We start from the raw sequence: 22,192 nt of genomic DNA on the forward strand, positions 1-22,192 counted from the left end.
GGAAAAACACAAATGCTATTAAATATCTCAAGATGAGAAGAAGGAATTTACAGCAATTCACTGAAGAACAGAGCTAACTCCAAAATTAGCTAGCTGGCATGTTCCTGACCAAGTCTAAAGGGAATGGCAGAGCTGAAAGGGCAACACTGAAATAGTAAGAGGCAGTTTGTGCACTTCATGCCTGAGACTAAAGCAGAACTTTACAGTGAGGTTTGTAGCGGGCAAGTAACCATAGAGGAGCCTTGACTCAACCTCCACTGGCACCAGCAGAAATATCACCACTACTGTGGAGCTGTCTGCAATTGTTACTCCAGACACACGAGGCCTACAAAATCACTGGCTTTTTGTCCTACCTCTCATTCTCTTGAAGGCAGGTGACTGGGTTTTGTTTTAGAATGCAGATGCAACCCAGTGCCTTAAAAAGCAGTACTGGTGTAACCCTCATTTCCTCCTGTTTCTGCTGCTCCCTTAGCCAACAACACACATCACCAGATCAAGTTCAGTTTCAGCAGCTGTAAGCTACACAAAAGGAGCCAGTGAAAATCTTTATGGAGGAAATAATATGCAATTTTCTAGCTGAACACCTTTTAAAATGTAATGACAGAAAATAAAATCCTGCATCTGTGCTCAGCAATAACAATCTGTACGCGCGCAGTAACAACATGACACTTGGAATAAGCAAGATCCAGACAAAAAAAGAGAGCTTACCCAGGCGTCCAAATCCGCAGGCTTGGAATAAAGAGAGCGCAACAGAGAAAGGAAGGGAAAGAGAAGAAAAAGAGAAATCAGTGATTTACGGAGGCCGCCTGCTGCTGTGCAATATAGCTTTTAGGATGACAAGTTTAGAAAAGTTCCTTAAAAATGACAAGCATCTTAGGCAATGCAGTGCTGTCCCCTGTTGGGAACCGTGCTGTTAAAACAAAACAAAAGCACATGTGCCCCCAAAACCAAAGCAAAGTCCCCACAGCCTACTGCAGGATCCCCATGTAGGGTGGGAGCTAAGCAAAGGCAGCTGGAAAATAGCCAGTTCCAAGGAGCCATACAAGGTGCTGCACAATGACAGAGATGTTGATATACACAACATGTAACATGGTAGTGCTCAGCAGACTCAAAAGGAGGTTGTCACCAACTGTGCTGCTTCCAATTATGTGCAAAAAAACAAGTATCCTTTCACAAGTGCATTTTTAAATGCACAAGCTGACCTACATAGCAAGTCATCTTCTCCATGGACAATTTCAAAGACTGCTTCCTAACAGAAAGCCAGCTGCTGATCAGATTTCCAGTCAAATCCCCCTTCATAGGCAACTGAACACATCTTTAGTGCACAGTCCAAACCTCTGTCAAATCCGAGCTGCCTCCACCTGCTCCTACTTTGTCCACAAGTCTACTTAAGTGTAGAAACAAGCAGAAAAAGCAGGCTGCAGTATTGCCTCTTCTTTACTTATTACTACTTTTTACTTTCACAGTAACCCAGCAGCAGCAAAGCAAGTACAAGATGATAAACATTTCATGCCCATAACCACCTCCTTCTGAAGCCAAGGCATTTATGAGGCAGGTACAGCTCTCATTTGCTGTCAAGGGCTGCAAGCCTTCTCTGCCTCTCAGGATTGCCTTCAATCAGAGCCCATTTGCTAAGCAGGAACTTCAGAAATACTGGCCTTCTTTATTATGATTATTTATTTGAGAGGAGTTGACAGGGCACAAGGAACTTTCCTCTTGGTCATAGTTCAGTGCCAGAGGGAGCAGATGGTGGAGGGTAATATGTTTATGGAATCTGCCATCATTTTAATGGCACAGAGCAACTACTTCAGGAAACTGAGGGGTGATGTGTCATCAGCTATGGGTGTCATCCATCCTCATCCTTTGCAACAGTTCAGAGGGCTGGAACTCACCATCTACAGTTCAGCTGGGGGAAGCCAATTCCCCCCTTTCTGCAGACAGGTTTGATATAGCAGCATCAAGTCTATGGCCAAACAAACCAGTACACAACAGGTGTTCACTGGTAATCACTGAACAATCTTGACAAAAGCCTGATTTGAATAATATTTTTCTTCCTGATGATTTTTACAGTCAGGACAGATGTACTTAGCTTTGTTTTTACATTTTAGCAATTGCAAGCCTGTCCATCCTCAGCAGATGGACAGGAGGAACACAGCACTCTTTATGGTGCCTGTTATTATTTCAGCAGGTAGGTCATGCACACCATTAACTCTTTACTGGATGTACATCTGTCATCCCTGGGTGCCCAAGCCACAAACTGACATTCCTGGTGGACAAACACTTGCATGACAAAATGAACCCAAGGTACTAAGTGATACTGGATACTTGCTGAGAAGAGAGTAAGGAGAAGGAATCAGGTGCCCCATAAGATACAATGCACAGCTGCAGATTTGGGGTTTTAGAGGAATACAACAGTGTTAATAACCACAGGGCATCTCTTCTGCAGGTACTGCCAAAGGCTTTAATTTTGTCAGCTTTCAGGAGGGGGAAAATTATTACTCCAAGAATAGACAGATACACTCCACTGAATGAAAATAAGAAAATTAAAATGTGTACATGCAGTAGGACACATTGCTGCATTGGGAAAAAAATAACTACATTTGGAGAGAAGCACAGACTAAATAAAATACAGTAATAAAATAATACAAAAATGAAAACTCTAGAGGGCTCCTGGTTTAAGTTTTGCTACCTTCTAAGCATGTGCCAAGATCTCTTTGCAGACCTGAATTACCAGCTTTGCCTGACAACAAAAGACACAGTTTGCCCACTAATATTTTTGAAGTTTAAGCAATCTGTTTAAGAAATGAGCAATATCTGGTTTCCTTGCTTCCTGACCAAATGAGCTTCACTTCTAGTTCACAGATGGCAGCTTGTGAGTTTTACAAGGGACACAAGTCATCTTTCAGCACCCTCGGTCAATACTTTTGAACTCTTCTCCTGAAAAAGAAAAGTCTTCCAGGTAACTCACTGGGTAGCACAGGAAGATGAATAAATACAGGACTTAATCACTTGAGGTCAAAATTGGATCAAGATATTCCTCTTAACTGTATCAGAGGCAAAAGGTTACTGAAAGAGGATCTCAGGCCAAACCAGCAACCCCATGCCCTAAGTATTCATACGAGGGGGAAAGATGACAGAGTCCACCCAGAGAAGACTCTTGATTGAATATGGGAACTGCGCAAGTAATGCATCTGTGCTTCCAAAAAATTCACATTTGAGCATTAATTACTCAGGCAGGGGATGTTTTCCCATATAGATATCAACAGTCCAACCTCCAATGGAATCAAGAATATAGTGCTAAATTAGTATTTCACTTGTATGGACAATTCCCAGCGTCTTTTCCCAAACCTATACACAACATCACCCCAACACATCAGGCACAGCACTCAGGTCTGTCATAGTCTGGGCAAATGTAAGAATGGCAGTGAGAAATCAAAACAGTTCTGGGATTGGTGGGGATGGAGGAAGGGATCAGTAGGATAAAATAGAAGCCTTAGCAAGGGCAATGCCTTTGTAACCTGATTGGAACCAGCTTCCCCCTTATGTCCATTGCCTTGCCAAAGTCAGTAACTCTGTCATATAACTCATTTCACTGCAGCAGGACCAATGACTCGGGAATCCAGACTACCAGCTTGGTGGAGATCTTCTACTTAAGAACTCAAAACAGAGTATTTTTAGGGGCACTGCCAACTTTGGGAGTGGAAGATAGAGTGGGAGATGCAAGAAATGAGAGGCAGCAGGTGCCCAAAACCCAAGACAGCTGCTGGCGACAACTTTAGCACTCATGTCAGTATCGAAGAGCTCTGCAGAACATATTCTAGCATCTTGATGACCAGACTTCATCACTGAATGAGCAAAGAGTCTTTTCTTCTTAAAGCAATAAATAATCCACTACTAAACTTGTCCACAATTATAGGAATTAAAGCATTTAAAAAATATCTGGACCTTCAGTATCCACGCCAGACCCTTAAACTCTTCTAGTTTAGTGAAAAAGTGAAGCAGTATCAATATTAAATGTAATGAGAGTCTGAGATGTAACCAACTGACAAGGGAGAGAAGCAGGAAGAGACACTGAACAGCAATCAATTTTGAGGAAAGGCTGTGATGAAATTGCTCAACTCTAATGTGTACAGAGCATACACAATTCTATAAACATGAAGATGGGAAGCAGCCGAAAAACCCTTTGCCCTTTTATGATTCAGGGACAACTGCACTCCTAATACTTATGGTACTGCTACAAATAGGTTTGCAATGCCGACAGTTGATGGTTTTCATTTAAAACAAAATAAAGAGAAAGCTATTTTATAAAATCCAAAGTAAACCATCTGCTTTCATTGCTTGCTTTAATACTTCAGCCCATTTCCACATTCTCCTTTTCCCATCACCACTTCTATACATGCATACATACAGTTTTCATTCTGTACGCTGCCAACAGACAAGGCATTCAATGTCTATAGAAATCTTGCAGAGCGCAGCCTCTCTAGAGATGTATGCTCAAGATGCTTATTTCTGATAGCAGGTGAGTCAATGACTCCCTCTAAATTTTTACCTCCTTGCTTAAATTCCTACTCTGCCTGTTAGACTTAAGAATCTCCAAGTCCCTGACCAATTTAGCACAAAAAACCCCCCAAAACAACCAACCCTCAAGTGAGGGCATCATGAAATTCTGTATTAATTATGACTTCCTATCCCAGAACATATTTCAGACCCTACTGAGTCAAGGAGGTATTTCTCAGTAAGCTAGAAACAAAGGCCACTCAACTCTTCTTGGATTATTTCTAGCTCATAATCATTAATACAGACTCCCATAGCCTAAGGGTGGCATATGGCTTTCTAGGGATAGGACAGACGGGGGAAAATAACAGTTATGCATGCCTACATCCCAGTCCCATTGCTGTGCATGCATATGGGGACAGAGCTTTCCCTTGCCAGATTCTTAAATACCAAATATATTAGCTTCCGAGTCAAACATAGTATTTCAAACACAACCACTGTTTTGAAAAAAGTCAAGATGACATGCATAATCAACCCACATGCCTTCAAGCAGTAAAAACGATGAATCCTGTGAGTTGGGAAGGAATTCCCTTTCCACATTTGCTCCCAGACATTACATGTAATTTTTACCTGCCTCTGACCAAAAGAGATATTTATAGGTACCAGCCAATGGACACAGGTTAGTATAGTACAGTGAATACAAATTTCCTGCCAAGATTATAAATCTATTCTTTTTTATCTAAAAAAATACCTCAAACACTATATAGTTTAAGAGAAATGCAGCTGACTTTGGGTCTGCTTTTTAATACAGGTAAAGACTATCTTAATTATACAGTTGAGTAAGAAAATTCTTGAAAGCCTTCAGCCGTGGTCATGCAGGTCTGTCTCTATGAATACCTCTGCAGGTGGAGAGTCAGGTGCACTTTCAAACATCATATATTATGTTTTTACTCCCTTTGATAACCTTGTAAATTTTCCTGTTCTCCCTGTTCTTTCATCATAGACATACACAAAACACACTTCACACAGCCTTACAGGGTTGGTATCGTTCCGAGGGCAGAATCCAAGCTACCAGTTGGCCAAGATGTATGTGGGAAAGACATACAGGAATCAACATTTAGTATAAATCACATGGATTCCAAAGCCATACTGAAAGGACCACAAAAAGCACAGGGGACTCAAGGTAACATAAATGGTCTGTGCTAGAACACATACACAATCATGCTTGCAGTAAGGTGTTACCTATGGAGTGAAAACACATGGAAAGAATAATCAGAGACCTCCCAAGGAATTAAAAAACATAGAAATGAGGAACTTGACTACTACCTCCCTCATTTCTGTGATCACTTAAGACACACAGGCAGTCAACACCAAATTTCCCTACAACCAATCCTGAAAATGTACCTCAGTCTTTGCCTGCAGCATGTCCTAGGTTATGAAAAGGCTGCCAATTAAGTTGTGGTTTTGAGCTACAGACAAAATGTCCACTAGAGACTCTGATTCTTGCTTCCAAAGCACTTGCAAACCACTGTGTGTTTTAGGGAGAGAACACACTGGCTCTCAAATACATGCAAGCCTCAGCTCCTTTCAAGGCTATGATCAGAGGAAATGCTGCAAGGTTGCATCTTTTAATGAAGTCCGAGTATATCATAATGAAATCATCTGCAAAAGGAGGAGTGTAGATGCAGCAACAACAAGGATTTCAGGCTATTGTAAAACTGCATTCTTCATTTTTACATTGCAATGATCGTATCAAGAGCAACTTGCAAATCTATGCCATTGCCAGCAAAATGTTGATTTCCATTTGATAGGACAATTTGCAAAGAGCAGTTTTTATATTGTGGAAATGCTTAACGCTTGTAAGAACTACAAGAACTCAAAGCTGATTCAATGACCTTTACTGGGCAATGCAACACACTCTTGTTCAAGGCAGATGGCCTGGAAAAAAATCAGGGGTGGGTGGAGATCATTCTCTCTTTCTATGACAGAGCAGTACCTGGTAGTCTTATCAACAAGGACCACAAACCAGGTCTTGCTGCTGTCAAGAAGAGGAAGGCATAGACTGGGTACAACAGGAAGAGTCAAGCAGTTTGACGAACTTTCCTTAGGAAAAGAAAACAACATTTTGCTCTCAGTGAAGCTTCTGAAGCTCAAAAAAGTGATGCTACATGCTAAGGAACCAGAGAAGTATTTACTGCTGGACTTTTTAATCAGAAGCAAGAAGCTTGAAATTTAGCTTTAAAATAGTGTATGCTCTAAATATAGCTCTCTCAGGTCATCTGACTGCTAAGACTCATGCTTCATGAGTCTGCAAATTGAAAGAGTCAATCCAGCACAGAGTATCACAGAACCCCAAAGACAGATTGCTATATTTATAGTAGTAGATACTATTTACAAACATATCTCCACTCTGTTTGCTCTGTAATTACAGTTGGGGCATATACAATCATTTACTTTCTGTAGACTCCTTTGGTGTGCCACACCTCCAAAGTCAATCAAAGTAATTTTAAGAACCTGTTGATTGATTTATTGATCAAATAAGTTTACCAGTGCAATAGACTGGAAATAACCAGACAGGCAAGTGATCTGATAAATATTCTTGGAGTCTAGTTACTATAGGCACTGAAAGTCAGCAGAAAAGAAACCCCTGAAGGCAGGTCCAGGCTTTTTTTAGAATCTATATTAACAGTTGGCCCTAAAGTTTCATTCCTTCTGCAGACTGGCTTGGTCAAGCGCACTCCCCAACCAAATGTTTGAGATAACTCTGTAGAATCCAGTGTTAGCTATCAAATTCAACAGAAGCAATTGGCTAAAGTTCAGCTCCTATTACCAGAAACAATCTGACAAGAAAGGGAGAGTGCAGGGTGTTATACGTGGTTTGAGTCAGGAAGCAAATACTTCCATCTGATCAAGGGCATGAGATGGAAGAAATGCATGAGGAGGATCATCATCCACAGGCAGCTTCCAGTGCTTGGGGCTGTTTTCTGGTGCTCCTGTGGTGAGACTTCACCAAAGCTTTCACCAAGCTCCAACCGCAAGAAGCAGATTATGCCCCTGGCCAGCACTGAAAACCATAAACTCATCTATCAAGTATTCACTGAGATGGCCTATTTTTTTTTTCCTGTGGATTTAATTGCGATTTAATGAGGCTTCCAATGAAACATGTTGGCAGCTTATCATAAAACTAAGCTGAACATAACTTGTACTCCTTTTACACTGTCCATTTAGTTGTGTGAAGAACTGTCATCCAATTCAAGCAAGTGGCAAATTAGGCTTCAACTCTGTTGCATAGGTGTGGTTTCCTAAGAGGCAGAGGACAGGTGCACTAGCAAATCAGGAGGCAAAGGAAAATCTTGTATTACTATTATCATTTGTACAATATTTTAGATAATCTTTTGGCACTGTGGTTTTGGAAAATTTACGTTTATCTCCAAAACAAAAGAATTAAATGTCCGTGGATGTCAATAGCTTCTTCCACAAGAATAAAATTACAGCAGGAAAAACACAAGTTCAGGCTCAGACAAAATAAATTAGCCAGATCAAACTCACAATCTCTCATAAACTCTCAACATCTCTGAAAATAAACGCTGCACTTAGCAAAACAACCTTTAAAATAAACACCTTTAAATGCTTATTTATCTCATAACATTATCCTTGCTGCCTGTCATATATTATATATTGCATCCATATAAAAATCAAAAGAAAAATCCACTCAAAGAAACCGACACTCCAATGCTCCCTTTTCCATTTAAGGTTGGTTATACACGCACAGAGATCTTAAAACATTTTAAAGGATGAAGCTCTCCTTCTCATTAGTACCACCATCACGTTGTTCTGATCTGTGGTCATATAACCTTTTGCACCTTTTCACTCTATTGAATCAATCTCCCCTGGCAACTTCTGGTGTGGCACTCTGCTCCCCCTGCCTCCGGCTCTTCTTCCCTCACTAATTCTGTGTTCAGAACTGTGAAGCACAAAATTAGACGTTTCAAATTAAGCAAGGAGAGAGAATGAGAGAACCTTATTAAATCAACATTAGCATCAGAGTGTCTTTAAAAGAGAAACTCAATTGCAAAATATTACTTGTCTCTGTAAAGCTCTTTACATTGACAGAAATGAGACGGGCGGCTGCTGAGATCACGTTCTCCGTCCCCACCTTCCTCCTCACGCCGGTCACAGTGCCCGAGCAGTAAGCACAGGATCCTTTTCAGACCACAACCCCCAGGGAAGCAAAGCCTACTCTGAACTCACAAGCACTGGAATTGCCAAGTAAAAAGGACCAGATCTACCAACACAATGTTGGGGAAGAAACACACAACAAACAGGACACTAACACACCAAAGCAGACTCCCTTCTCCTCCCAAGCTTTCCACAACACTGGCTGTTCTCTCAACTCACATTACAAGTTACCATAAATTCTTTCTTACAATAAGGCAAAGAGCCATTGCAAGCTTTAGTTTCCATTCTCAGTCTCCAAAAATCAGAATCACTGACATGATGGTGATGATCAGCATATTCTGTTCCAAAACACCTTAACTTTCAGAATGCAAACCTCCACTTACTGCCCTGATATCCTTAAACTCCTTTCCAAGATAAATCACTGGAGTATCATACCATTCCCCCTTGCTGGATAATTAGATGTGTTGTTAAAGACAGAAATCATCTCTGAGCCTGCACAGTCTTTAAACGTGACTGTCCCTTGGCATTTCTCAAACAAGAGTTGATATTTGCACCTTGTGCCAACAGGAGTGTACACACCTTACCCCATTGTACAGCAGGCTCCAGACTTGTCTGTCAAGTGCTACCTAAACCAGGGAGTGTCTCAGCAGTATCCTGTAGGAAGGGTTTGCAATGTGTGCTGCTACAGAGTCCTACAGAAACAAATCCTATTGAAACAGTTTAAGTACAAAAATATATATCTCAAAACTACTTCAGTTAATTAAAACTAATGTTTAGAGTACCCATTCAGCTCGAGAATATTATCCTAAGGAAAACTGACATGAAACTAAAGCTCAATTGCTGATGACAAAACAAAGTTTTCAAAGCATTTTTGAGGAAAACAGAAATGGAGGTTGAAGCTTTTGATTTCTCTAGTCCTACCATGCAATGCAAACTTATGTATCAGTCAGACACTACTGAAAATTTTGCATTTTACAGGCAGGTTTCTAAGTGCAGATTCTCCATATCAATAAATGGTATTTTGGGAAGCCAGGGGTGCTGGCAGCTCCAGTACCTCTTCAGAGCTTAAATGCCATTAACTGGACAAAGTAGTTCCTACACCAAAGTTAAGACAAAGTGCACCAGGGAAACAGGAGGAGGAAGATAAAAATAACACCCACAGGAATTAGCAACAAAAAGCTAACTTGATTGTTAGAGCGCTGTCTACTCAACACCCTTGTTTTATAAAACAAAATGCTTCATTTTCACCTCAAAGGGCAACAGTAGCAATACAAGACTGCTTGGAGCTTTCCAAAATGAAAGAGTCAGATGAAAACAAGCAATTTACCATTCAATTATAAAAGCTGAAAAATGGGGGAAACAGAAAAGCCGGAATGAAGCAGTGAACTTGCTGTCCCGGGGTTGCTCTCGCTGCCTCTCTAGACTGGTAAAATGTCTTTACCAAAACATACCCAAGTGCCAACTAGATGCCTTTCTTCCAGGAAAAGACCACACTAAGCAAAAACTGAAAACATTTTTTTTTCCTGTTCTCTGCTGCATCTAATTTTCTTCAAGCCTTTCCCTGGCACTCTGACACAGAACTACAAGTGGCTTCCTGTTGCCTTCAAGTCACATCCCTTGCTTTTGTAGGGGTTATCACATAGCACCTTTAATTCAGTAGGACAGTAACTACAGTAATCAAAGTAATTAGTTTGCATTCACATGCCCAACAATTTCAGCTCTTTAATGCCTCCATTCTGAAAAATTTTCAGGAAACAATCAACTTGTACAAACCACACAAAGCGTAGAACTAAAAGAGCAAACAGGGCAGACAATTTCTGTGCAACTTCCACCATCTAATTCTGTTTCTTACAAATCATAAGTCAGTTTGATAGCCTCGCATATACCAACCCCACAAGCAATGAAATACATAGCTATTTAAAGTCACTTATAACTGAAAACTGAGAAAAGCTTTAAAAGAAAAACAAATACTTAAAAATGGAAAAAAGGATAAAGAACTAAACTACCAGAGGGTTCTGAGGGATTTTATTTTTGTTTGCTAAAAATGCACCACACTATTCACCTTCAACAATCCCAGTGAATATCAACACATCATGACAACACTTTTTGAGATAACTACTATTCCAAGAAAACTGAAGCACAAGCAAGATGCAATAATTTGTCCTGATTCATGCAGAAAATACTAGACAGGATCAGGGCTGATAAGAGAGACCCAAACCACAGAAGAAACCAAGATTTTCATCATCCATGTATTTGAGCAGATTACTGAAAGGAAAACAGTCACAGTGTACTGATGCTTGCCTGTTAATATCCTTCCAAGAGGGCACAATCAGAAAATTATCTCGAAAGATCTAAGTATAATGGAATGAATGGTTACACACATTTGAGATGAAGAGAAAGAGCTGGAGCAGCAAAAAAAAGCAATCCCTATTTCATTCTGAAGTCTCTAAGGGACTCAGGAAGCAGCAGTGAATGGTGGAAAGCCATCCACCAAATCCAGGTAACTTATATTGCTTGCAGTGATTAACTCACCCCAAGTGTCAGCCTGCCACCTACTACTGTCAGACTGGAAAATCCACTGTAAGCACTGAGAGGATTCTGAAGAAGGGAACAGAAACACTGGAAAAGAAGAGGCAAGAAAGACACAAAGCAGAGTCACAGCAACCCTTTCTTTCAGTAGTAACTACTGGCTGCAGCACTTATCCCACTTCTGAGACATCAGAAAAATGGACCTGTCTCGTCAGCACCCACTTTCAAGCAGCAAATCCAGAATTAATATTCACAGGCTCTGTGACTGACATAATTGCAATTTAAAAAGGGCAATTAATCATCAGCCACACTGGCGGCTGACTTGCCAGGGTGGGATCCTTCCTCTCCATACCTGCCAACAAACTCACAGGAGGCAAAAGCATCCCATGCACACAGAGCCAGGAAGTGATGTTCTCCCTCTGACCCCCAGCCCCAGACTTTATAGTATATGCTACAGGGTTTGGTATTGTTTTTTCTCTCACACGTGGCCCATCGGGATGATTGACCCACCCTTTCCTGCAGCAGCTCCCCCACAATGCCCAGTCTTCCTTGCCACATGGATAAGGAATGCTCTCTCCATGCATCTCACTCATGTCAGCCAAGAGAACTGAGGCAATGGAGCTCCATCACCTCCATCATGAAGCTCTTCTCATCTCCCATTTTTCTTTTTAACTTTGCATGAACTAATTTTTTTTTTAAGAGTGACATCTCATCCCATTCTTACATGGAAAGTGAATTACAAAGGTGAGAGTGCAGCTCCAGAGAATCAGCTAACATAGGTAGATGATGGAAACATCAAACTTGGCAAGTGGGTTTTATAAGATGAGTCGAAAAACCACTAAGTCAGTGTTTACTTCTGTGCTCCTATGGGAAAGTTTTCAGACATATTGCAAAGGAAACCAAAACACCAAGCAACTTCTCTGGATATCTGTTCTGCCACTGTAAATTCTTTCTATGTGAGCACCCTTTGCTAGATGTGAAAGGTATTTAAACCAACAGCATTTAGAGAAAATCTGGAAATTTGTCAACGGTGTTCAGGTCCCCAGAAAGAATTAAATTACTGTAGGGTGAATATATAACCCTTTGTAAGAGGTACAGTTCTTTCTGAGAGAAAGAAAGCCATCAAACTTACCATCATCTTATGCCAGTCTACTTATCTGGGAAGTACATAAACCACTGTGGTGATAAATACCATAGAAAACAAGTATGAGATTGATGGGAAGACTTAGAGCTTAGCAAGCCGTGAGGTCTTCAAGTGACATACTTAAGACTATGTCCTTGGGCCAAAGAAAATATACAAGGTACTTCTAGGCCAAAGGAATCTTGCTCAAACAGGTGCCACTGCTGCCAGTCAAGCACAGTAGGGACTGAGGATACATGATGTAACACAAGCTTTATAGTACTCCCTTCCTCAGTCCTGCTAAGTCAGCAAGCAAAAATTGCCTTCATCATAACAATACAGGAAAAGAATTCAATGCTTTTCTATGCGAAAAAAGCGCCATTTCAATCCTAAGAATTCAGCCAGGATAGAAGCTGGAGCACAATTACATACTGCATGTCTTGGTCAGAGTTCCAAACAAAGGTAGTTGACAGAACCTCTCTTCCAGCAGACAACATGAATAAATGGCCTCATTTCCACTAGTTATAAGATAATACAGATTTTGCTTCCTCACACCATCCTCATTTCTGTGAGGTTCCTCTTAAGATTTGCTCTCTTTTTGACACATGCTCCAGGTGTTCTTCATCCACAAACTTCAGCGCATCATTGCAAGTTAAATGAGGTGTCTGTAACCTACTTCTCTCAGTTTTGTGAAACTAGAGAAGCGCAAAGCCCCCTCAAGCTGTTTCTGCCTTCATTTTGGAAGGTTTTAGAAATATTTGATAAAGCATTCTATTCACAAACAGACCTTTACCTTTCAATGACACAGGTATCACGTTGCCCACATGTCCCCTATTCTGACAGGGTTGACCTTGTCCTCTCCTTTAACAAAATCACTCCTTAACAAACGAGTGTGTGGTGTTAAAAAATAGCAGGTATTTCAGTCAAGTATGCATCTTCTCCCAGTGCAGGAGTAAATATAACAGAGATTCAGGGTATTTCCTCATAATGACTGGCTGGATCAATAATTTTTACTGGGCTCTTCTGCAACCCGAGAGGGTGTTTACCAAAAAGTCAGTAACAAAGCAGGGAGGGGGAGGAAAAGATAAATACAAAGAATCTTCCTCATACACAAACAGGGCTCCTGGGCTCTTGCCCACGATCACTGATGCTTCATTTCTTGCATTTCTTCAAAAGAAAAAGAAATACTTGTGCTTCCAGATTTTCCTAGCATCTCTATGCTTAATGCCTCCAATCAGCACTTGCTCACATCTTTATCTTCAAGCCCATACTATGAAGTTTTGATAAGCTTTTTCCTTCCCAACGTCTCTCACTCCATATGGATAAAAGCCACTAATAGAAGACAGAAACCAAAATCCTTGCCTCTTCTATTGCCTGCATTCAGCAATCAGCAACTGTCTGAGTATTGTGAGACCCAAAGCACTGCCGTGTATTACACACTTATCTCTGCAAAACCACACTGCACAAGTGACAACTTCCAGGCAGGGGGGAGGGGGAGTTGTGCAGCTTTGCGATAATTAAAGCATAGACAAGTGTCACTGCTGTAGATAATTATGCATTAGCAGTGAAATTACTTAATGGAATGAAATAAACTAAGCCAAATGCTTTGTTTTAAAGCAAATTTAGGGTCTGCAAAAGGTGTCCAACTGACAGCCCAGGGGAGCGAGAACGACAGTCCTCATCATTCATGAAAGCCACATAACCCCACAGCAGCCTGGCAGGCTTTCACCTCCACCCAGGAAAAGGGAAGCAAAGGAGAAGCTAACCAAAACTCCAGCCCCTCTGGTCAGTCAGGCTCTGATCCATCTGATCAGCACCCACACAGGGACCAGGCAGTCACTACGCAGAGAGGAACAACTGGCTGAGATAATTTCCTACATAAAGATACCAGCTCTGACAAAATGGATTAGTTCAACCCACAGGTCTTCCATAGCCCATCCCCACAAGCAGCCACCAGAAAAAAAATTAACCTGTGTCAGCACAGACAACACTCCAGCCACCAAGAGAAACAACAGGATAAGTAGGTACATGGTGCACAATGAAACCACCTCCTCCCACCAAGCCAACGAGGTCTTTCCCCATCCTCTCCTCTTGCCTCACCAATCGCTCACCTACACACACTCCCACCACTGCTCTCGTCTACATGGCCTCAACAGCATCATCCTGCTTGTTAAAACAAGGACTCTCAAGGTCAGTCAGAATTTATAAGGCAGCCATTTCATCTTTTGTGCTTCTCTGGCTACATTCCTTCCTAAAAGATGCTGAACAGTGGAGATTCTGCTGGGTCTGAAAGCCCTGCCAACACCAGGGCCAATTAGGAGTTTCAGGATGATGCATATTAAAGTTATTATGGGAGGCAGTTATGCAGCCAGAATAAATCTTAACTGAACCTTTAAGTGGTTTTTATAACTCTTGTTTCTCCTTCTTGAAAACAGATGAAAAGATACAAATCTCCTGCCTAAAAATCTGCAGGAATTCCAGTCAACCACCAACTTCGCTCTCAAGAGAAGATTCTGCCCTCAAAGTAATGATTCATTTCATCCAAGGCCAGCTAGATCATCTTTATGTTTTAAACTCCAAATTACTCAAATCAGCCAGAAACTTAAAATATCAGTGAAGACGGACCTGAAATACTGCCTTTACAAAAGCACTGCAGATAAATTTCAAACTTCTGCTGAGAGAAACTCCTTTTTTTTTTTTTTTTCAGTACAGGCCTTCTTAGTCTACGTAGTCTGATTGCAGACAGTCAAAGTAACACATATTATAGTCAATTTTTACAGAGCAGGTTTCATAGGCAGTCTAATTGGAAGGCTGAGGTATAAGTCAAATCAGTGAATCCTAAAGAGGATCTGAGGAATGAAGGTAGTGGCCTCTGTTTTGATAGCAAGCACGAGATGTCACCAGGTCAGCATCTGCCATCCTCTCCCACCATTTCCAAAACCAAACTTGCTCTCAGCTGCAGTTACCTAACCCTCCCAGAAGCACTACTAGAAACCAACTACAGAGCTGAAGACCAAAGAGAAATCTGAGGTGGCTGAGAACACAATACATCATTTGTGGAGAAACCTGCACTGTCTTCACAAAAACCTTGTCCCCCCCTCTGCAGCCTGAACATGCAGCAACAACACAACTTGCCAGACCCCTGCATTAAGCATGAAAATGCCCTCAGAAGCATGGTCAGAAATGAAAGACAGAAAATGATCCAACTTACACCTCCAGTTTGTAAACTATGTCAACACATAGTGGTCTCACAACTCCTAACGATGACAGGACAAGGGCAATGGTTTTAAACTGAAAGATGGCAAGTTCAGATTAGATATTAGGAGGAAATTCGTTACTCAGAGGGTGGTGACACACTGGCTCAGGTTGCCCAGAGAAGCTGTGGCTGCCCCATCCCTGAAAGTGTTCAAATCCAGGTTGACTGGAGCCCTGAGCAACCCGATCTCCTGAATGGCATTCCTGCCCGTGGCAGAGGGGTTGGAACTAGATGGTCTTTAAGGTCCCTTCCAACCCAAACCATTCTGTGATTCTACAATTTCTATAGAAATCAAAGAACTTCAAAAACTTAGGATAAACTAATCCTGGAAAATATTATGGTAACTCCTGGAGAACCTGGAGTCAGAATGAAAACAAATAAACAAAAACTTCGAGACATTTCATTGGTATGCAAGCAATTTGAGGGCTCAGCACTTCCCGGTCCACCCCTGGAAAGGAGCCTTCATGGGTGTCCCGTCAGTGCCACCTTCAGGAAACACTCACGGCTGCTTTTCAAGAGCTCTCGATACTGCAGGAAAAAAGCATGAACTCAGAGAAGGCATCATCACTGGCATGCAACTGAGATGCACAGAAAAAACCTTTAGCTCCAAAATAAAAGTATGACAATGAGAATCATGTCCCAAAGAACCGTGGAGCAGAGCACAGAGTCTGCAAGATCAATACACAGAGCAGCTGCTGCAATGAGCAGTGGTTTTGACCCCAAATAAGATACATAATTCATCTCCCGGATTCTGCATGAGGCAGGTGATAGATTTTTCCCAGATCCTAAATTCAAAGGGATATTAATGAGGATATACTGTTTATGGATTGTTTATCAAACTCCATTTGCACCATCGCCTTTTAAAGGCTCACTTGAAATGCCAGCAAACTCCTTCCCTCAAAAATTATTAAAAAAAAAATAGGCTACGAAAACTGCTTTGCTAATGAAAGAGGAAAGTTTCATAAGAATTCAGAGTCAGTAATGAAGTGAAAAACATATTGCATGGGTCAAAAAAGACATTCTAATATCATTTATTTATTTACACACACGCCCGCACAAGATGTACCTTAAGCCTCTGGACAGTATATTGACTTACCAGGGGATGACATGAATTATCAAGGAGGAAACTTAGCTCCAAATCAGTCTGCATCATAGCTCTTAAAATAGGCAGATGACTCGCTGAACTGCACAGTGAAGCCTAACCAAGCTCAACAGCAACATCTGCTGGGCAATGAGCAGCTATAGGAAATTAGTTCGATTATATGATAGTTTATTACTCCTTCTTACAAAGATGTGATTTTTTTTACTGCAGTTTCAGAATGCCCAGTAAGACATATTTCTTGTGCAGAAAGCAGATGTAACTTCTAAACACGTGTGCAAACAAGGCAAAATTTTGCCTGCGCTTGCACACAAACACTGTCAGAAAAATCTGTCATCTACCATTACCTGCTCACCAAGATACTTCACAGCAAAACACTGAAATTAAGGGGGATTAAAATTCCTCATATGCTGGAGCAAATTTCTTCTGTCTAACTGTTTCAATCCCATCTGAAGAACACCCATGGTACTCCTTGAGCTACTTCCTTTCCTAAGGGAACAGCCTTGCATTTGCAAGGCCCGAGGCAGCAAAGTATTTATCAATCACATTAGTCCCATCTACACAGAGGAGAATGGCAGCTAAGACCATTAGAGTTCCTTTCCCTCCAGGTGCCTCACCACATTCCCCATTAACCTCAGAAAATAAGCCTGCTATGGCAGGATGACATTATTGGAGTAGGAGCACAGCTAATGGTCCCCACTTAATTTGGGCACAAACTGATGCTCCATCCAGATTAAATATAATGAAAACTCTTATTTTTACCCCAGATACATGAAATTTAATGAACTACTTCTAAACTACTCTAAAGAAAAGAAAATGTAAGTGGTTGGCAACAGCTTCAAGATTGCATTTAGATGTTCAGCACTACTGGAACAAGGGCAGAGTGACCCAAGGAGAGGCTTCTGAACAACCATCAGATGGGAAAGGGCACCGATGTATCCCACTTCTGTTCCAGCAAAAGAACAGTGTCAAATTCTTATTTGACCAGAGAACCATCTCTTTTTGCAGATTGCTGTTTAACAGGAAATCACAGGCAAGCAGGCTTTTAACAGAACTCTATGATAACCTTCAGTAGCACAAAGCTTAGAAAAATTACACTGCAAAATGCTGAGTCTTGAACAGGAAACAGCACAGCAGCTGGGGGGACAACTTTTTAAATGACAGAAAACCATAGGCTGGACTGACATTCATTATCTTTAAAATTGTAGTTGGCTCTGCAGTTTAAAGCTCTCATACTTTTTCAAGTTTTGTACTTGGAACAAAATTCTTTTACCCTGAAAAATTAGGGAAAAGGGTTTAAGAGACATGGAAGCTTATTTTTAGTTGACATAAGCTATTGTTGTTGTTGTTGCTTTGGGGGAGGGTTTTTTGTTTGTTTGGGGTTTTTTTCAGGGTGCTACTCTATTTTGTGTGGTTTATTGATTTTTGAGGGTTTGGTTGTTTTGGTTCAGGGTTTTTTTTAACATACCTTTATTCCCAAACCCCCTTTTTCCACATTTAGCTGCTAAACTAGGAGAGCATATCATATGAAAATATAAAAATGACTGCTCAGGTCCTCAGCTGGAAAGAGAACATCTTTTGTAAGGAACCTTTTGTGTATTGGAAGTTCGGAAGCTGGGGGGGAGTCAAGAGTTTCAGCCTGACAGTGCCAATTACAGCTACAGCAAGATGAACCAAGGAACAAATCCATTCTGCTCAGAGGATGGAGAGAAGGGAAAAGAAGAGACATGAACCCATGTATTTGGGAAAAGAAAGGGGCTTGAAATCATCTGCTAGACCGGGAACCACTTTTTCCATAGCAAAAGCATTAGGCTGAAGATGCAGAGAATGTACACGGCAAGCTCTCAGTCCTAATTGGAAGAGCACTGGTTATTTAACAAATGTATCCTTAGTCTAATGTTCTATTCGAGAAAGTATTAAACTATGGAGCTTTTTTCTTTTGGACTGTAATTATACATAGCCCTGCTCTATCTGTCTGTTTGATCAATTTTTAGTCTTGACTCCTACTGCATCATCCTTCAAGTTTGCCCATTATCACAAAGTCTTCCAGGCTAATAAGGCTCTAAACCCCCAATGTAACACGTAGACAGGAAAAAGAAATCCAGCTAACTCTAATTCCTTCCCTCCCTCATAAGCTTGCAGGTGTTCTATTTTCATAACTAAAAATCAAAGTCATCAGCTCATTTCCTTTCCCTTAGTACAGTCCCTTTTAAGAAGCTACTTTCCATCATGCTTTACTCAGCACTCATAAATAATATAGATAATTGGAGATGGTCATAACAAACAAGCAGAGAAAGTATACAGATATAGTACAAAGGAAACAATAAAAATTCTGGTGTGCTATAAAAGCAGAAGGAATTCCTGGCAAATAGAAGCAGCTGCATCCAGGTCATTTTTTTAGTCAATGTAAGGCAATCACAGAGCCAGAAATAATACAGGGACAGACTGTAGACAAAGCTAAACAAGGGTGCTGGCAGCTCAGTTCCCTCTGCAGCAACACATTTCCTACATCCTCCCCATGTGCAATGTACAGCTATTTCTTTGTTAAAAATTTGCATTGGGAAGGAGGAATACTGGTCATAGCAAGATAGATTTAAAACTGCTGAAACTCCAAAACATATAAGCAGCATGCAATTAGGAGGATATTGTGCTGACTATAATAAGAAACTAAGAGTCCATCCAGCTCCCCAAGAGTTAACATTACACACTTCTCATCAAAACCTCTTCCAAGAGGTTAAGCACACAATAGACTATCTAAAGCACAGCTAGAAAGGCTGCTTGAAATTCCACACATGTGCCTCAGCAATGTATTTCTATTAATGTCCAGTGTGTGTCAGCGTGAAGATAAGGTACCAACATCATGTCCAACCAGCCAGCTAGAGAATGGGACGCCGTGTAAAACATTGTCTGATGCTTAGAATCCCGGAGAACAGCAGCGTTTGCAATCTCACCCGCTGCACACGTGCCTGATAACACCACCAACGAGGAGAGGAGGCAGGAGCAAACCGTCCTGCAGCTTTGGGAAAGTGAAAAGATGGAGAGAGAAAGAGGGAAGCAAGCAAGACTTAGAATAAACATCATCAGCAAATAGAAGCAGGTTTGAGGATGCCCAACTGTAACAGAAGGTATAAACAAATTGGAAAAAGCCTCGGAGAAATTTAATCTTAGCATCAACTCGCTTTAACTGCTCTTTAAGGTGAGAAATAAAGAAATAACATCAGTGCTTATTTTGATTACTCTGTTTCATCTACTAGTACAATTCAACAAAGCTTGGGACTTTGGAAGACATTGTATTTGAGGAAACATGATTTTGATTAGGACACACCCGCTCTGTTGGGCCTGGTTCTTGAGCATTCAGAAGCCCATATGTTAAAACAGCTATTTTATTAATCCACCTGACAGCCTTTCTTGTTGAGACCCAAGAAGCGCCCAGCACTGTTTCTCTGTCACACTGCCACGCAGTGCAGATGCCTCTGTCCATCTCATGTAGCTTCTTTACCACCCTTTGGCCATAAGCAAGGATCACGTCAAGACACATGTTCAAGTTCCAAGAAAATGTGGCAGAAGCACCAAAGCCAGTTTTCATGGTATTTAGGGAATGTGACAGAAGTGATAACCAGTGGCAGGTCACCTACCTCACATCCCCATCAGCTGACAATGCAAGAGCAATCAAAGTGTTTCACTGAGGGCAAACTTATTTCCTAGCTATTATACTGGCCTTTTAAATTCACAATCTTGCTCTCTTTCAAAAAAAAAAAAAAAAAGGCAACTCTTTCTAGTCAGAAACATCAAGGGAATTTTCAGTGATCAAGGATCACTGACTCAAGATTCAAACAACGTCATTTTTTAGATAGAATACAATGACTATTGTAAAGCTAGCACAAAATACTAAATTAAATATATATATTATTCCAAATACTCAAAACACAGACAAGCAAATTCATAATCCAAAAATCCAATTTAACCAAGCTGGTAGGAACTACGTTCTTCCAAAACTCTCAAATTTTTATACCTATGACAATCTCATACCACAAACCATATCCCATTTGACTAGTACTGTCTCATAGGAAAGGAAAGCCTACTGAAACATCCTGGTGCATTACCAAATCTCTGTTGCTTATACCCCACAAATTAGCTACAAATTGGAGCAGAATTCTACTACTCCACAATAGTTCGGCAGTAAAACAAAAAGATGCAGTACGAGCTTTGCTGAACCATTCACAGAAAAATATCAACATATTATTTCTTATTTCTTTATTAATTGAATATTTTGTAGTTATAGACAGAGGGAAAGGAAAGGTAACCTTATCTTTTACTTCTTAAACAATGAAATAGCTTTATAGTAACCCTAAGTCAGAACAAAGGAATCTTGAACAAGTTTCTGTGGGGTATATGAACTCGGCAGACAAAAAAAAAAAAAGTGTGAAATACAGGCACAGGAGAGTCGAAGACAAGACAGGGGAAGTATGTAGCACCACAGACAACTTCAATTTGTTGCAGCTGTAGGATTTAAAAAGAGGCCAAGCTTGTGATAAGGTCCCTTAGCCCAAGAGACTACAAAAACGAGAAGCTCAGACGACCATCAGCTGCTGAAATCTGCAAAAACTCTCCAAACACAAATTAACCTTCAGTCAGGAGATAAAAGACTAGCTGTAGAAATTGGAAGTTGTTAAAAAAATGCTATAAATGTCTGACAAATCATAGCAGCAGTAGCAGGAAAATATGCAGTACATACACAGCATCTTACCCGCAGTCAGATAACACCTTCGCCTTCCCTCAAGAGAAGAGGAGGTTTTCTTTTGGGTTGGCTGTGTTTTCACTTTCTGCCTTTATTGTAGTGCACATTCTCCAAAATTGCTTTAGTTAAATTTAGACCTCACTGATGCTCCAGAGATCAGAAGTTATTAGCTTGCTGGAGGTAGAAGACATGTAGATCCTCACTACACCAAGCTTAAATTTAATGCAAACCTTTCCAAAGTCCACTATTTAATACTCGAAGGTTATTTTCCATAGGGATCCCTTAAATGTTTAATGGTTTAATTGAAAAAAAAAACGTAATTCTTTCACTGCAAAAATATACTCCCTTTTATAGTAGAGGGCAGCAGACAAAGATGAACCCAATTGTGGGGAAAAGGGGGATGTTCTGGTCCAGGACTAGATAATAACAGACCACTAACAAGTCTCCACACAACACACTTGTTTCAGGAGAAAGTCTAGAAAAATATCTCAAGCTCTCAAGGCAAGAATGAGAGGGATACAAAGAACAAAGACTGAAGCTATTTAAATCCCCTTGTCAATAGCTTGTAACATTTCATTATGGATCAAACCTAAAAATACATGTTTCCATTTGTATCAACATATTTAAAAGGCAGCCTTATTCAGTCAGAGAGAGCAATCAAAGACAACCTCCAGGCAAAGATCCTGCACCTCCTGCTAACCCAGTCAGGACCCCACCTGGTTCTGCAAGCACTGAGGGCAGGTCTGGGTGTTGGACACACAGCAGACGAATGCTCTG

At 40.8% G+C, this 22,192-nt stretch overlaps 1 protein-coding gene across 6 annotated transcripts in view; it reads right to left on the minus strand.

Moving 5' to 3' along the window:
• CHCHD6 (coiled-coil-helix-coiled-coil-helix domain containing 6) overlaps positions 1-22,192 on the minus strand; it is a 109,499-nt gene that overhangs the window by 77,832 nt on the left and 9,475 nt on the right. For 3 of the 6 annotated variants that reach the window (XM_064667502.1, XM_064667505.1, XM_064667501.1), the window contains exon 5: positions 709-729. The exons of the other annotated variants lie outside the window; for them this stretch is intronic. In XM_064667502.1, coding sequence (XP_064523572.1) covers positions 709-729 — 21 coding nt within the window. The remainder of the gene's footprint in view (positions 1-708; positions 730-22,192) is intronic. 6 annotated transcript variants of the gene reach the window in all.

The sequence above is a fragment of the Pseudopipra pipra genome, chromosome 11, assembly GCF_036250125.1.
Source record: "Pseudopipra pipra isolate bDixPip1 chromosome 11, bDixPip1.hap1, whole genome shotgun sequence".
In the NCBI taxonomy this organism is placed as follows: domain Eukaryota; kingdom Metazoa; phylum Chordata; class Aves; order Passeriformes; family Pipridae; genus Pseudopipra; species Pseudopipra pipra.